This window comes from Aquarana catesbeiana, linkage group LG03, assembly GCF_042186555.1.
Source record: "Aquarana catesbeiana isolate 2022-GZ linkage group LG03, ASM4218655v1, whole genome shotgun sequence".
NCBI lineage: Eukaryota > Metazoa > Chordata > Amphibia > Anura > Ranidae > Aquarana > Aquarana catesbeiana.
In genome coordinates this window covers 186,448,303-186,464,668 of record NC_133326.1, presented here as the reverse complement: position 1 = coordinate 186,464,668, position 16,366 = coordinate 186,448,303, and the positions used below count along the sequence as shown (strand labels likewise).

Sequence of the window (16,366 nt, the reverse complement as noted above, 5' to 3'; positions counted from 1 at the left end):
TGAGGCCCCCTTTTCTTCTTTGGGTTCTTTGAGGCTTTAACAGGGCCCACATGCTTTCCCTTTACACCCACTACTGGAGCAACTAGTATATGAAGACTGGGATCACCCAGATAGGCATTTTCTCCCTCCTGGGAGATTTTCTCTTCTTTATCCAATGGAGGAAAAATTCACTAAAAAGTGGAGTTTGCCAGCAGTGGATGCTGCTATTTCCTCTGTAAATAGGAGTCTAACTTGTCCAGTAGACAATGTCCAGGTTTTCAAAGATCCAGCCAATAAGAAGCTGGAATCTTTACTTAAAGCCTCTTTTTCCATAGCTGGGTCAGCAGTACAGCTTGCAGTAGCAGCGATAGGGGTTAGTCAGTCCTTAAAAGACCAGCTCAAGCAAGTCATTAAAAGTGTCCCTACTCAAGGGGAAGCAGCCTGTGAGTTAGCGGAGCTGCCAAGGGCCTTATATTTTGCGGTGGATGCCCTTAAAGATTCTTTTCAAAAGGTGTCATGCTTCGCCCTCTTATCTGTGCATATGCACAAAATTCTCTGGTTGAAGCATTGTTCAGCTGAGTTGCCATGCAAAAAGCTATTGGCGAGTTTTCCTTTTCATGGGGAATGGTTGTTCGGGGATGACTTGGATAAGTATATCCAAAAAATTTCAAGTGGTAAAAGTGCCCTTTTACCAGTTAAAAGAAGGAGTAAGCGTCCTTCATTTAAATGTTCTTCTTCCCCAGCACCGGGTGCTGCAGCTTCTAGGCAGTTTCGACGGCCTCCGGGTTCAAGAGGGGAGCCTCAAGGTCAAGCACAAGGCCAGAAGAAGCCCTGGGGGCAGAAGCATACAAAGCACAGTCCTAAGGCCTCCTTATGAAGGGGCGCCCCCACTCTAGGGGGGGGGCTTCTGCAGTTTTCAGGAGCTTGGCGGTAAGAGATCCAGGACAGATAGGTCATCTTCACAGTATCTCTAAGCTACCACAGTATCTCTAAGCTGCAAGCTAGAGTTTCGGGAGTTTTCACCATTTCGGTTTCTAAGATCGAATGTTCCCAGAGACCCGTTAAAAAGAACGTCTTTATTCCAGGCACTGGACCGGTTGACATCACAAGGTGTGATTACAGAAATTCCAACAGAGGAGCAGGGTGTGGGGTTTTATTAAAATCTCTTCACGGTTCCAAAACCGAATGGAGATGTCAGACCCATTCTAGATCTCAAAGATCTAAATCAATTCCTAACCATCTGCTCTTTTCACATGGAGTCAATCCGGTCAGTTGCGTCCTCTCTGAGAGGAGGAGAATTTCTAGTATCAATAGACATCAAAGATGCATATCTGCATGTGCCAACCTACCCCGCTCACCAGAAATTTCTGCGATTCAAGGTGGAACAGTGTCATTTTCAGTTTGTGGCCTTGCCCTTCGGTTAGCCACCGCCCCCGGGTGTTCACAAAGATTTTGGCCCCAGTATTAGTAAGATTAAGGCTCCAGGGTATATCATTAATGGCGTAATACCTAGACGACCTGCTGCTTATAGATCAGTCGATTACGCGGCTAGACTGTAGTGTGTCCAGCACGGTCAGGTATTTGGAGCACCTGGGTTGGATACTTAATCTAGAGAAGTCAGCCTTATGGCCAGTAAGGAGGCTAGAATACTTGGTTCTGGTCATAGACACAGTTCAAGAAAAAGTTTTTTTGCCTCAGACAAAGGTCAGGGCTATAAGAGATCTGGTCCGTGTGGTCAAGGGAAAGAAGGATCCCTCCATTCGCCTTTGCATGAGGTTGCTGGGGAAAATGGTGGCTTTGTTCGAAGCTATTCCCTATGCCCAATTTCATTCGAGACTGTTGCATTCTGTCTGCTTGAAACAAAAGGGTCCAAGCTTTGGACTACCCAATGTATCTTTCCCCAAAAGTACGCCAGAGTCTCAATTGGTGGTTGATAACCAGAAATTTGCAGAAGGGGAAATCCTTCATGCAGGTAGCCTGGAAGGTAGTAACAATGGATGCCAGCCTCTTGGGCTGGGGAGTGGTTCTGGAGGAGGCCGAAAAAACCTTGCCCATCAACATTCTAGATATTTGGGCAGCACGTCTGGCTCTAATATCATGGACTTTCAGGTTGCAGGGTTGTCCTGTCAGGATACAATCCAACAATGCCACAGCTGTGGCTTACATCAACCACCAAGGGGATGCCAGGAGTCAGGCAGCCCAAAGGGAGGTGGACCATATTCTGACATGGGCAGAGAAGCATGTGCCTTTTCTGTCAGCAGTCTTCATTCCAGGGGTGGAGAATTGGCAGGCGGACTTCTTGAGCCGCCAACAGTTGTCCCTGGGGAAATGGTACCTGCATCCCGAGGTTTTTTCAGCCATATGCCGAAGGTGGGGTACCCCAGACATAGATCTATTGGCGTCCAGGTTCAACAAGAAGTTGGACAGCTTTGTGTAAAGGACAAGGGATCCACTCGCATTTGGGACAGATGCGCAAGTGACCCCTTGGGATCAGTTTTCACAGATTTTTGCATTCCCCCCAGTTCAGCTCCTTACACAGAATCAAGGAGGAAGGGAAGCCGGTGATACTGGTAGCCCTGACATGGCCCAGAAGAGCCTGGTATGCAGAGATCATAAGGTTGGCAGTAGGGAAACCTACTGGCAGTGGACTCTTCTATTCTGTCCAGACTTGCTTTCACAAGGACCGGTGTTCCATCATGCCTTACAATCGCTAAATTTAACGGTTTGTCTATTGAAGCCCAAATTTTAAAGGATCGGGGGCTGTCGGGCTCAGTGGTAACTACCCTGATTAATGAAAGGAAACCGGCTTCTAGGGCCATTTATTATAGGATCTGGAGGTCCTATGTTTCCTGGTGTGAAGCCAAAAGATGGCATCCTCTAAAATATTAGATTTATAGGTGTCCTTCGCACTGGTGGATATCTATAATAAAGTGCTATGTGAATATAATAACCATAATATAATAGAAATAAGAAAAAATAGGAATAAATAGGAATAAATATTGCTGCAAAATGAGGGTGTTCACACCAACACTTAATAGTAATATTAAAGATATATATTTCGCGCAATATTAATAGTAGATGTGTGCCGAGGTGGGTGATGGTTGCTGCAGCTAATTAATACTGGGATCTATGATCTCTACTTATATTATGAAGCAATCCCTGCTATTAGCTGGTGAAATGACACTGATAAATTTAGACGTGAAAAATTACAAATAAATCAACAGTAGTAAACCATAATACTATACTATTGACGTGCCTAAATAACGTGAATAAAGTGCATGACTGTGGATAAATATCTCCTGTGAATAAAAAATTAATCTCCTAAAATCATTAATTAATTTGTTAATTAATTTGCAATTGATTATAAATAATACCTTAAAATAATATTCATGCAATAGTGACCATATAAATCAATAATAGTCCTCTTCTGTGCTATAATAAAGTGCAAGTGCTCAAAACAAGGTATGGTATGTGAAGGGTTAATATAGCATATGGAGAGTCTATAAATAATTCTTCTAGTGAATCTTGATATAAGTGATGTGATGAATATGTTTCCTTCTGCTGCTGGTGTCTCCTATTATGGTCTCACAGAACCCTCACCTTCAGTCTGTGGTATTCAGGCATTCAGTGGTGTGACTTTAAGATGTGGGAGTGATCTCTGGGAGCTTTTCCTTCTTTGCTTATTTTTTCTCCATCATTATCTTTATGTTGTTCCGCTCTGGTAAACTCAGCAAGGGGGAGATAAAATAGAAAAGAGGCTCCACTAGTGTATTAAAGTTTTCAAATTGTAAAGGGGGATGTTTATTAAGTAGTGCTCTTACATTTAAAATGTTAAAAACAGGCAAAGTATTGCATAAAACGAATTGGCGTTCTCAGCGCCCTCTCACTTGTGCTTCAGATGTGTGTGTATCGCTCCAGCCAATCCCTACGCGTTACGACACCGTCACGTGTCTTCATCTGGGGAACCGGATTGTAGGCTTATGTATTGTGAAACCGGAAGTTCCGAAACCGCCATTTTGCTTGTGGTTTGTATTGATTTCGCTCGGCGGCCATTTTTCTTTAGTTTGGGGAAGTTTTAGTCTCCTCCATTTTAATGGAGGTATATACTCTATTTCTTGGACATTCATGTGAGCAGCCATTTTTTTGGTGGCAATTTGTTTTAATAGTTTTAATATACTGCGGCTGCTGTATGTCACGGACGTGTTTGTATTGCGGCGATTGTAAAATAGAGTTACCGCTACTTATGTTTTATGTAGCAATATATGTTGGGATTATATACACACTATGTATTCATTGTGCAACCTTTCAAATTGAATGTTTACTATTAAATAAGTTCAGAAATCGTTTCTTTCATTATTTTTCTTTGTGTATACATGAAGCTGATATGAGAGTGCTCTGGTACATTAACCAGATGATCTATTAAAAACTCATACATTTAATTAGTTATATAATATCTTCTTCTTATATATAAAAATAATAAAATTAGAATATAATTATATTGATATACATAATACTAATGCATTCTACAATACTTCATGAGATTGAGACTAACTTTATATTAGGCTAGTTATTGTTGGGGAGATATATGTTCAAGCCTATATATATAGAAAATATTAAAAAATTTAATTATTAAAATGTCATAGTAAAATATCATTTCTTCATCTAGACCGCTATAAATGTTATATTGAAATATTAATTCTTCATCTAATATTTTAGGGGAGTATTCGGTCATGCTATGCGTTAAAAATAAATATTAAAATATTTAAAAATTATTTAACAGTTATTTAAAAAACAATTTAGATCGAACTCTACGTTCAAGCCCCCTGGTACCAGAGTACGTAAGGTATGAATCCATTTGGATTCTTTACGGCTGATATCTCGAACCAGGTGACTTCCTCTCCAGGATGGTTTATGCTTTTCTATTCCCCAGAATTGTAAATGTGCGGGATCTTTATCATGTACTAGTGCAAAATGTTTTGACACATTGTGTTTAGGGAAGCCAGATTTTATATTTTGTACATGTTCCTTAATGCGTGTTTTAAGTGCTCTTTTTGTGCGACCTACGTATTGTAGGTTGCAGCTACACTGTAATATGTACACCACCCCTTCTGTGTGGCATCCTATAAAGTCTCTGATATTATAATTTTGTCCTGTGCTGGTAGCTGTAAATTCTTTACGCTTTCCCTGAAATTTTTTTGCGTGTCGACACGCATAACAATTGCGGCAGGGGTAAAATCCTTTTCCAGAAAAAAATGTGTATGTGGATGTCGGGGGAGGATCAATAACTGACTTCACAATTAGGTCTCTTATAGTTGGTGCTCTTTTATATACTATGTTAGGTCTTTCTGGTAGTATTTTTTTGAGATCCTTGTCGTTCTTTAAGATATGCCAATGTTTTTGAATTACTTTTGCCACATCTTTATGTTGTATGTTGAAATCCAGGATTATGCTAGGTGCTTCTTGTTGGAATCTTTTTTTGGGAGGTTTTTCAAGCATTTCCTTTCTGTCAATAAGATTGACGTGCTCAATCTGGTTTTTTATCCAATGTTCATCATAACCTTTTGCTTTGAATCTCTCTCCTATCATCTGTGCTTGTTTCTGGTAGTCCTCTTCTTTTGTGCAGTTTCTTCTGAGTCTTGTAAACTGACCCTTGGGGATGTTATACAGCCATGGTTTGTAGTGGCAGCTGTCTATTGCTAGGTAGCTGTTGGCATCTACGTTTTTAAAGTGCGTTTTAGTAACTATTTTTTGTCCCTCTAGGCTTATGTTTAAATCCAGAAAATCTATTTCTTTCTCATCTATCTTCCATACCAGGTTTATATTTCTGTCGTTGTCATTTAATTTATGAAGAAACATTTCCAGGCTGTTTCTATCTCCATTCCATACTATCACCACGTCATCTATAAATCTTTTGTACAACGTTAGTTCCGGGGGGGTGTCTGCATATACTGCCGTTTCCTCCCATTGTGCCATGAATGCGTTTGCTACTCCTGGTGCAAATTTGGCACCCATGGCTATTCCTACTTTTTGCTTAAAGTAGGTTTGGTTATGCCAAAAGTAATTGCATTTGAGGCAAAAATCGAGACATTTCATTAAATATTTTCTTTGTTTGCAGATTAAAGTGCTATGTTTCCTCAAAAGCCATTTGGTTGCTGAAATCGCATCGTGATGTTGTACTATAGTGTAAAGTGATGTGACATCAGCGGTGGCCAGTAGAGTTCTCCCCTCTAGTACTGGCACTGTATTCAAAAGTTGTAATGTGTGTTTGGTGTCTTTTAAATACGCTTGAGTTTGCTGGACTGCTGGTTGTATGAAATAGTCGATATATTGCCCCATCCTAGACGTTAGGGAGTCAATGCTGTTAACTATTGGTCTCCCAGGTGGGTTCTCTTTGTTTTTATGGATTTTGGGGACTGTGTAGATTATCGGTATTCTACAAGTTTCTGGTACCAGATATTTTGTTTCTTTTGGATTTAATATATTTTTCTTCATTCCTAAATTTACTATCGCTTCTAATTGTTTCTTATATTTAGTAGTTGGATTCCCAAGTAGTTTAGTATATGTGGTTTCATCTTGTAGCTGTCTGTTTAATTCAGTAAGGTATTGCTCCTTTGACTGTAGAACTATTGCACCTCCCTTGTCTGCCGGCCTGATTATAATGTCTTTCCTTTCGGTCAGGCGTTTTATGCCCTTTTTCATATGTATAGGGTCTGCAGCATTTTTGCTTTTTATGGAATCTATATCTTGTAGCACTAGGTTTTTGAAGACTTCTACATTTTGATTATTGGACATTTGTGGGTTGAATACTGAAGCATTCCGTAGTGTACTGTGTACCTCTGACTGTGTGGTATCTCTCCTGGGATTTACTACTGTTGATTTATTTGTAATTTTTCACGTCTAAATTTATCAGTGTCATTTCACCAGCTAATAGCAGGGATTGCTTCATAATATAAGTAGAGATCATAGATCCCAGTATTAATTAGCTGCAGCAACCATCACCCACCTCGGCACACATCTACTATTAATATTGCGCAAAATATATATCTTTAATATCCTCTAAAATATGTTATAGGGAGAATTCTTGAATTCCTACAATTGGGAGTAGAAATGGATCTAGCCTTGAGTACCATCAAGGGTCAGATCTCGGCCTTGGCAGTATTTTTTCAAAGACCGTTTTCTTCACATTCTTTGATTCGGGCCTTTATACAAGGGGTAACTCGTATAACTCCGCCAGTTAGGTGGCCTTTGTGCCCATGGGATTAGAATCTAGTTTTATCGGTCTTGCAAAGACAACCCTTTGAGCCTTTGCGCCATATTCCCTTGATACTTTCTAGAACCACCTTTCGCTTAATTACAACTGCAAGTCTTTTTGGTTATGTCTCTACCAGCTTTGCACATCTAGAGCGTGAAATTTTTGCCCATTCTTCTGTGCAAAAAAGCTCTGTCAAATTGAATGGAGAGTGTCTGTGAACGGCAATTTTCAAGTCTTGCCACAGATTCTCAATTGGATTTAGGTCTGGACTTTGACTGGACCATTCTAACACATGGATATGCTTTGATCTAAATCATTCCATTGTAGCCCTGGCTGTATGATTAGGGTTGTTGTCCTGCTGGAAGATGAACCTCCACCTCAGTCTCAAGTCTTTTGCAGACTCTAACAAGTTTTCTTCTAAGATTGCCCTGCATTTGGCTTTATCCATCTTGCCATCAACTCTGACCAGCTTCCCTGTCCCTGCTCAAGAGAAGCATTCCCACAACATGATGCTGCTACCACCATGTTTCACGGTGAGGATGGTATGTTCAGGGTGATGTGCAGATTTAGTTCCTCTACACATAGCATTTTGCTTTTAGGCCAAAAAGTTCAATTTTGGTCTCATCTGACCAGAGGACCTTTTTCAATATTTGCTGTGTCTCCCACATGGCTTCACGCAAACTGCAAACGGAACTTCTCGTGGCTTTCTTTCAACAATGACTTTCTTCTGCATAAAGGCCAGATTTGTGGAGTGCATGACTAATAGTTGTCCTATGGACAGATTCTCCGACCTGAGCTGTGGATCTCTGCAGCTTCTTCAGAGTTACTATGGGCCTCTTGGCTGCTTCTCTGATTAATGCTTTCCTTGCCCAGCCTGTCAGTTGGTGGACAGCCATGTCTTGGTAGGTTTGCAGTTGTGCCATACTCTTTCTATTTTCAGATGATAGATTGAACAGTGCTCTGTGAGATGTTCAAAGCTTGGGATGTTTTTTTATAACCTAACCCTGCTTTAAACTTCTCCACAACTTTATCCCTGACCTTTCTGGTGTGTTTCTTTCCTTCATAATACTGTTTGTTTTCTAACAAACCTCTGAGGGCTTAACAGAACAGGTGTATTTATACTGAGATTAAATTACACACAGGTGGAATCTTTTTACTAATTAGGTGACTTTTGAAGGCAATTGGTTTCACTAGATTTTAGTTAGAGGTTTTAGAGTAAAGGGGGCTGCATACAAATGCACACCACACTTTTCAGATATTTTTAAAAAATGTTGAAAACCATTTTCCTTCCACTTCACAATTATGTACCACTTTGTGTTGGTCTATCACATAAAATTCCAATAAAATACATTTATGTTTTTGGTTGTAACATGAAAAAATGTGGAAAATTTCAAGGGGTATGAATACTTTTTCAACTTTTTCAAGGCACTGTACTAGGTACAAATTAGACAGGAGCCAATTAACCTACCAGCGTGTCTTTGGAGTGTGGGAGGAAACCGGAGTACCCAGAGGAAACCCACACAAGCACAGGGAAAACATGCAAATTCCAGGTAGGTAGTGCCATGGTTGGCATTCAAACCAACGACCCTAGTGCTGCCAGGCAGAAGTGATAACCACTTAGCCATAGCGCTGCCCTAAATATGCCCCTCATTCCACACATTAAAAACCTGTAGAAGTGATTGGGGGGGGGGGCTTTATACCCACCTAGGCCACTTTCACCTTAGAACCAGGAGCTATAAGAATTATAGAAAATATCTTGATAGGGATTATTGTAGTCAGTATGCCAACTCACCTGAAATAAAGTGTCATAGCCTAAACATTAAGAACCTACAAGATCAATTTCTACTAAGCCCACGTGACATATACTGTATTACTCCTTTACAAATTAAATTCCAATAATACATGTATTACATCTTTATGTGTTGCAAATCAATACAAAAACAATTAATATACATATAACCCTTCACCCTAACAACTGTGTCTTCACATACAAAAATAGACATCTGGACGTCAGTACTGGCCCACTAAATAGCTATTATTGCACTCTCATTACAATATCAATTCTACCCTTGGGTCAGTTTACTGTTGTACAGTGCTCTTGATAATTCTAGGGAATACTTAAAATCTAAAGATGCCTTAAAGACCTCTATTAGCCAAAGTTCCATAATAGTACTCTAGTGTTTGCTACAAGGAATGATGGCTCTTATCCTGTTTCAAATGGAACTTCAACAGCATCACAATAATCCTGTGAAAGAAAGGTAGCCAAAAAAGCAATATGCAAAGCCACGCAACCCTTACTGGTTTCTAAAATGATTGCCATATTTGTAAATATCCAGAGGGGACTGATAACGGTAAGGTGTTTTTAAAAGGTGTCTGGTAAATTAGATGTTCCAAGCATTCTTGATAGCCGCCTGGTATTCCACACCTTTTACCACATCTTAATACTATAATAGCTTTGGATTAAATCACAGATTTGTCAGTGTAGTAGAGTAGCAAGTGCAAGCATAAGTATAAAGCAGTTTGGATTGCAGCAGTGTTCTAGAAATGTTAAAGATAGGCAACTCCTATCCTCATGATGATTAGTGGTTCCAAATTAATAATTATTGCAGTAGGGAAAAGACACAAAAAGATATTTATATCTCTTACAATTTAGGCATGTGACTGTGATTCCAAGAGGAAAACAAATCAAACACAGAGATTCTTTAATTTATTCGTTTTTGCAGTTTCTGGTGAGGATCCAGGTGACTTTTCCTTCAAGTTTTGCAAACTGTACATGAAATAGATGCTGTATTGTATCTCCAAACATTTCCTTATATATAAATGTTTCTTAACAATCTACAGGTCACCTGGCTTTAGTTTATGAGATCATTCCAAACTGTTAAGATCTGTAATTGGGGAGAAAACACATACATTAGTTTGTTAAAAACCTTAAAAGATCAATAACATTCTTTGTGAGATCCAAGTGGAGGCCTTCAGCTGCTGAGAAAAATATAAGCAAGTGAGCAACACACTCCAAAACCAAATCTCATAGGGAGAGAGTCAAATATTCCCTTGGGAGCTTAATAAAATATATATGACGACATTCAGGCCATAGTTCTCTAGCTTCTTACTCTACTTTTTCCACTATATTATAGACAGTGGAGGGGTGTAAAATAAAACCTCAAAACTTCTTGTAAGGACTCTCCCATGAAATTAATTCTTCTGTTACTCTCTCTAGCTTCGGGGACTTTATACTTACAAACTACTTTTGATAAGATTATTACTGTGGCCTTTGCAATAGCATTTGCCACTGGCCAAACTTCTGGCCATCCAGAAAACATGGGCATATAGACAAAATGCATACTTGTGAGATCCTGACTTGGGCATCTGAATATATCTTTTTATAATCTCTGGAAAGGATGTTCAGCTTTTGGTAACACCTTTGGTAACAGGTAAAACAAGAAGTGGTATATTATAAAAACAACTGTGGAGAACCCTGGCTGTATCCCACACTAGTTTACTAAGATAGCCACAACTGCTTTTGACTGATGACACGGTCCATGTGTCAAGCTGGAGGGAAAAGATTGGCTGGCAGACATAAAAGATCACCTTTTTCAAAAGTCCTATTTCATAAGAATTTGCCCCTATAGACCACTTGTTCTTCTCGTTCTGGGGTCCGTAAAGTTTAAATATTAATCCCAGCTCTACTGGACCAGAACTAGGGTGGAATCTGTGAGTTGCACAGACCCAGCAAGTGTCCAGGGCTGTAATGCAGCACCCTTAGTTGCCTGGTCTGCTTCTATGTGTGAGTTTTAATGTTAGTATGGCTACCTTAGCAAAAATCTGGAAGGCTGAAGACAGCTAATCAATCAACTGCAATTAGTGCCCCCAGACAACGTCATTTGTGTTGAAACGCATAGGAAGGAGCGACGTGCTGACGTCACTGTGTTCACCCAGGTCCCGGATGACAGGCTGCTAATTTGAGCTGGCCGGCTTGTTTTATGCTGAGATCAACTTGCTTAACTGTAAGTGTACTACGATTTTTTAACAAACACCCAAAGATTTTATGCTATGGAAGCTTTTATTTCTCCTTTGGGATCCTGTTTCATTGTGCCCTCATTGGGTGGTAGAAGTCCATGACGACGTTGCTGCTGTGTCCATTAAAGGCCCTGGCTGGGTAGAGAGCTGAAATCGTTTGTGATCTCCTGTAATAGAAGATCATAGGGAGTCGGTAAGTAGCAATAAGGCTAGAGGTGGAAGTCATCTTTCTGTACATCACCTTTTCTCTAGTGCACTGATATATTGTCACGTTGGATGTCACTTCATTGGATTGACTTTATCACCTGTTACAATTTATTCACATTTTGTTTTCAAGCCCAACTTATTTTTGAAAAAAAAATGACTTGGCATGCTTGATTGGTTTACCTGCTGAAGTAAAAACAAACTTTTGGCCCTTTGATTGTAGTAACCTAATCGCGCACAGAGAGGTGCCATAAATGTACACTGAGCTGTGCATACACAGCTCAGTGTACATAAACACAGACAGGTAGGGAAAAGCAGTGATGACAGAGGAGACCAATAGGGTTTCTTCTGACATAAAAATCCTTTTTATAACAAATAGTTAATAAACCTAAAAATAGAGAGTTCATGAATCTGGTTCTCAGACATGGTTGTTGGTTGTTTTTAGTTGACCTTGAGACCCGAATTTGTCTAGCTTTATTTGTATTCATAACAGTAGACAGTTGTACATATTTTTAATATAGAATATCCATGATGTTTTTTTTAACAGAATGACATAAATAAAAATAGCAATGATTGAAACACTTAATTTTTTAACATCTTTTAATACTGCATTGTTTTTACCTTATGAATACAATGTGTTAGAATATGAAATATTGATGTATCAATGTATCAGATGTATATACATGTGAAAGCCCTCAGTAATACCATATTACACAGGCCTTAGTCTGTAATACCCACTAGCCATGTATGTACCTGCATAATAGGTAGAACATTCCTGATAGTGTTTACTTTATTTTGTTCCCAACATGTCTTGTAAGGTTTTTTTCTGAATGCAAACAATTTATTGTGAATGGAGTGAAATGAGCAAGTGGCATTTATGGTGCTCTTTGTTGACTAACATCTGGGCTTCCTTTATGCATAGTCAATGGTTAAAAATCTAGTGTGGTTTTCAGTGAATGACTCTTAGCACATTTGTATCTTCAATCAGCCTCTCTTCCCTGTCTGACGTGAGATTTCAATACATCAATCATTGCACAATAGAGCTCATGTGCTATGTCTATACTGCTGTCTAAGCTCTGTGTATGCACACTTGTATGCATTCCAGTTGCTTCTCAAAGAAGCAGATCATTTCCTAGTCATTCTACCTAAGTGTAAATATTTAGCAGAAGGTCTGATTTACTAAAATGTATGGTAAAGTGGAGTGAAGTAAACCACCAAAATTCCAGTTATGGTCAAGAGGAGTTTATTTTATTTCTTTACATTTTTTTATTCCCCTACATGCGATTTGATGCTGGCTTTCAGTTCACTGTAGTTTAGCCCTCTTTATACTTTAGTAGATTAATGCTTAAAGTTAATAAAAATTATCAGCACAGGAGTGCTTTGCTTGTGTCTATCTAGCAAGGTTACTTTGTGGTATAAGCAAGCAAGCTAAGACCTCTGCAGTGTGTAAATGTGCTCTTACTATACAAAGATGCTGTACATACAAAACTATTAGAAAATTAGGAATACAATACAAGACTGACAGATATCTATAACAAGCAAAATGCCTAGCAAATAAACATTCTATGGTCTGTAACAGTAGAAATACACTTTAAAGTTACTTATTTCCGGTTACTGTGTTTGTGATCTCCAGTGAGGACTCAGTTGGTAGTTATTGGAGAATCAGGCGAAAGCATCTTTTTTTCTTCAATGGCTGGTTACAGATGAGTCTTTTGATGTTAAAGCGGGGTTCCACCCAAATTTTGAACAATATCTGTATGTATTCTCTTCCTTGCCTAGATGCTGACATGCCGTTTAAAAAAATTTAAATCGCAGTAATTACCTTTTATAATTCTATTCTTCTTTGCACTTCCTGGTTCTCCTCCCGTGGGAGTAGGCGTGTCTCTAGCCTCTCCCAGACTCCTGGGAGCTAGTCTCAGGCTTCCCAGGATGCCACTGAGCATGTGCGGGAACGAGCAGTGAATGCTGGGAGCACAGCATTCACCACATCCAGGAAATAAATGCTTGTGGGCTTCAAATGCCCACAATGAAGATGGAAACCGCCTGCAGTGAATAATATAAGTTATTCTTTCCAACGAAATCTGACACAGGCGGACATATTACACACAATATGTGAGTATGTAATGCTGAGAAGAAAAGTTTGTGAATGAACTCAAAAAAAAAAAAAACGATAGATAGGTGGACCCCCGCTTTAAAGCATGATGAGCCCTCCTAGCTTATGCCTGAACCTCCCTTTTAAGTGTCAGGCTGTTTACCATAGTTATCAAAAAGAAAAAAAATACCTGTTTACTGTAGCTGTAGAGACAATGGACTGCTGAAACTGTCAACAGTTCCCACTGTTTAGGACAGATTATGTATTTGTTACCAAAACACTAGTTTGAGAAATAGCCTCAAACAAACTCAAACAAAACCTGATTTCTGTTTCTGTGAAATCTGATTGAGAAAAATAATTTATATATATATATATATATATATATATATATATATATATATATATATATATATATATATATATATAGGAGTTAGTACTTACATTCAAAGTGCTTCTTGTGCTGCTGGCTGCTATTTTAGTTGAAATCTGAAGTTCTTTATTTTCCAAAAATTGTGACAAAAAAATTACAAACTTCAAAAAAACGCACCATGCCTCTTACTAAATACTTTGGACTGCCTACTTTCCAGAAAAGGGTAATTTGTGGGTATTTGTACTGCCTTGTCATTTTAGGGCCTAAAGAAATTAGATACGTAGGATTGATCTATTTTCAAATACTGTATATAGTTTGTAGACTTCATAACTTTCCTACAGGTTAAATAATATACACTGATTTGGATTATTTATACCAAAGAAATGTAGCAGAATACATTTAGCAAAAAAAAAACCCAGTGGTGAATAAATGTCACCAAAGAGAGCTCTATCTGTCTAAAAAAATGATGAAAATGTAATTTGGGTACAGTGTTGCATAACTGAGTAATGGTCAATTAAAGTGTGACAGCTCTAAAATCTGAAAATTGACCTGGGCAGAAACAAGGTGAAAGTGCCTGGTATTGAGGTGGTTAAAAAGATACTTCTGACATCATATTTGAGATGGAGGCATCTAGCTCAAGTCTCAGGTCTTTTGGATGTCTACAAAAGGGAGGGTTTTACAGGTAAATATCACACATAAAATACACTCAACTTACATATACTGTAACTTTATAGGAAAGTTTCTGTTGAAATGAATGGTTTGGTGACAGGGTTTTACTTCTAAGTTAATAGTAACCACATTTTTTATTCTTCCCATTTATTGCATAAAGTATAGAAGTATATAAGGCACTTTCACACAGGCGGACTCCGCCAGCTCAGCGGAGGGGTGGGGGGGTGGTATTATCCGTCTGCTGATCCCCGCTGAGTAGGCAGATGACAGATCCATGTCCGCTCTGTATATGCAGAGTGGACATGGACACAGCCTGCTTTCCTCTATGGGTGGTCAAATGTTTATGGACCACCTGTCTGTTTCCATCCAACCGTCATCCGATCTGGTCTGCCAGACTAATGTGGAATGGATCCCCCATCTGTCTGTTTTTAGCAGATAGGATTGGATCGGATGTCGGTGGGTGTAAAAAGACACATGTCTGTTTACATCCACTGCTTCATAGAGGGCAGTGGATGGGCTAAAAAACTGACAGGTGAACTCGATTGATCCACCCATGTGAAAGGGGCCTTGAGGACTGAGTAAAACAAATGCAAATGCAAATGTGATTTTATTCTTACCATGTCTGCTTTACTCCTGCAGGTATAATGTCTGACCATCAGTTCGGAACCCAGTTCATGTGCAGTGTTGTGGCTTCGCACGTAAGTCACCTTCCAACAACAAATCTCAGTTTTGTATGGATAGCTCCACCTGCGGGGACTGGATGTGTCAATTTCATGTGAGTAAAAAGTGTGCCTTTATGTTGTTTTGTGGAGAGATCATGAAAACTTTAAAGCAAAACTAAAGGCAAAACTTTTTTTTTTCATTCTGGATAGAGTAAGGAAGGGTTATAACCCCTGTAAGATTTATTTTTGTCATCTGTGTCCCATTGGGGATATTTGCCTTCACTTCCTGTCCTAAAGTGAAGAAATACCTGATTGCTACCAGGGTCACCAGAACTAGTATCCCCATTGGAAGATACCTCCACTATTTCTGTTCTGGAGACAACCCAAAATTTGGGATTTTCTTTTACTTTCACTATTAGTGATAATAGAAAACGGGGCTAATAGAGAGAGTGAATTTTCTTAAAAAGGGGCACAGACCGCAATAAAAAACATGACAGGGGTTTCTAATTTTAATTCTATCCCAAACTAAAAACAAACAAAAAAAATTGCCTGTAGTTATACTTTAAATCCTTTACATCTAAAATGAGTATTCAGAGAACTGTTGATCAGATTCTGGCATTCGGTAAATTTCTGGAAAAGGATTTTGGAAATAGAATAATTCATTTATTTCCCTTAAGATGTATCTGAACTAACCTTTAACATTCTTTATGTAATTTTATAGATTTTTTCATCATACAGAAAATAAATTATGAACAGGTACAACAGTTTTGAGCTCCATCAGTAATGGTAACCTAGATTCAATGGCATACACTACTTCATAATTTACATATGATTACTTAGGCCAAGAGAGCCATGAATGGGGGTGGGAGTGATAGTTGGAGAATGCCTGGTGCCCAGAGTCCACAAAATTCATAGAAAAGTAGAGTAATTATATTGCTAAGGCAGTCAGTGTAATTCTAAAGGGCAGTGACTCTCAGTTGGCATAATTCAAAGAGAAAAAGGTAAAAAATGTCTCTTTCTCCACTTTGGTTCCCCCATCCTGCGCCGGGTTTAAGGTAGACAATCCCCGTAATAAGCATCGCTTTATCTTGTCTTTTGTCCTTTAGTTGTACCTGGAAAAA

General features: G+C 39.0%; 1 protein-coding gene across 2 annotated transcripts in view; it reads left to right on the top strand.

Annotated features, from left to right (window-relative positions):
• Positions 1 to 16,366, top strand: part of RELN (reelin) — an 865,607-nt gene that overhangs the window by 162,273 nt on the left and 686,968 nt on the right. For both annotated transcript variants that reach the window (XM_073619618.1, XM_073619617.1), the window contains exon 3: positions 15,223 to 15,358. In XM_073619618.1, coding sequence (XP_073475719.1) covers positions 15,223 to 15,358 — 136 coding nt within the window. The remainder of the gene's footprint in view (positions 1 to 15,222; positions 15,359 to 16,366) is intronic.